The 1,575-nt window shown below is 33.5% G+C and overlaps 1 protein-coding gene across 1 annotated transcript; it reads right to left on the minus strand.

Annotated features, from left to right (window-relative positions):
* Nucleotides 1-796: 796 nt before the first annotated feature.
* BDBG_17458 (uncharacterized protein) lies at nt 797-1,229 on the minus strand (the record flags this gene model as incomplete). The annotated part of the gene is made up of 1 exon (XM_031725173.1): nt 797-1,229. One exon carries the CDS (start codon nt 1,227-1,229, stop codon nt 858-860), a length of 372 nt encoding a protein of 123 aa, XP_031579709.1. The 3' UTR covers nt 797-857.
* Between the last annotated feature and the right edge of the window lie 346 nt (nt 1,230-1,575).

Consider the following 1,575-nt stretch of genomic DNA (forward strand, 5'->3'; position numbering starts at 1 on the left):
GGCTACAGTCTATTGTGGTGGACATATTACTTGTGAAAACAGAATTTTCTCAGCCCCCTCTGAAAATTAGTAGCAAAACATCATCAAAAAATCAAAATATCTGCATTTCTCTAGAATCATTCAATATCATTCAATACATGTTTTTTTCAATTAAATATTATTCAAATACATGTCTTTCTTATCTTTATTATCAAATTCACATATATCAATCAACTCTTTTTTCAATATATCTCATAACACTCACTGTTCTGCTGCTTCACAAGCTCATACAAAGACTTCTACACTGTGCCTCAGTCTTCTCAAACTACCTGTTCCAGAAGTTTCGGATAATGAAGAGAATTCAGTCAATGATGAGATGAAGAAGCAGATGAATGAGAAGAATATAGAGACTCAGTCTGAGGATTCTATATCTGTGAATCTCTACCCCTGAACCTGACATCTCATACAGATTGTATGAACAGGTGATTATCAATGAGATAAAGAACAAGAGAGATGACAAAATGATTAATGAGTAGAAAGAAGAAGAAGAATCAGAAGAATGAATCTACAACTTCTACAATCAATTCTTCTATACAGATCTCTCAAATGTCAGTGGTTATATTCTCTTCTTCAGCTCTGGCAGCTTCAACTTCATTCAATATGACATTCCCAAGTGAGATAATCAATGTGATGATGATGAAATATATGATGAAAGAAATAGAAGAACTGAATTCACAATCTCATTATCATTCACATCCAGATCTGCTGTTGAATCTTCCATCAAATCCACCGTTGAAATCTTTCATCGAATCCACCATTGAATCTTCCATCGAATCCACCGTTGAATCTTCCATCGAATACACTGGTGAAATCTTTCATCAAATCCGCCGTTGAATCTTCCATTGAATCCGCCGTTGAATCTTCCATCGAATACGCTGTTCAAATCTTCCATCGAATACACCGTTGAAATCTTCCATCGAATACACTGCTGAAATCTTCCATCGAATCCGCCATTGAAATCTTCCATCAAATCCGCCGTTGAAATCTTCCATCGAATACACCGTTGAAATCTTCCATCGAATACACTGCTGAAATCTTCCATCGAATCCGCCATTGAAATCTTCCATCAAATCCGCCGTTGAATCTTCCATCGAATCCGCCGTTGAAATCTTCCATCGAATACACCGTTGAAATCTTCCATCAAATCCGCCATGGAAATCTTCCATCAAATCCGCCGTTGAATCTTCCATCGAATCCAATGAATATTGACAAGAGTATATTTCAAATTATAAGAGATGGATTAAAAAGTCCATTATAACAGATAAAATTGCAGAAATTCAAATCATCTTTATTCACTATTTATAGTGATGAGAACAGATCTCATACTGCTTTCACTTCTAAATTTGTATTATAATGAATTATAATCTGAATCTTTCTAATTATTATAATACTATTCTATATAAGTAGATCTGAAATATTCTTTTATATCTTTTTCTCTCATAAAGTTCTCAACTGTATGATGTAAAAAAGCTTTAAAATCTTTATTAAACTAAGTATTTAACTGACTTTTCAATTCTGATAAGATATCTAATATAA

The sequence above is a fragment of the Blastomyces gilchristii genome, assembly GCF_000003855.2.
Source record: "Blastomyces gilchristii SLH14081 genomic scaffold supercont1.15, whole genome shotgun sequence".
In the NCBI taxonomy this organism is placed as follows: Eukaryota; Fungi; Ascomycota; class Eurotiomycetes; order Onygenales; family Ajellomycetaceae; genus Blastomyces; species Blastomyces gilchristii.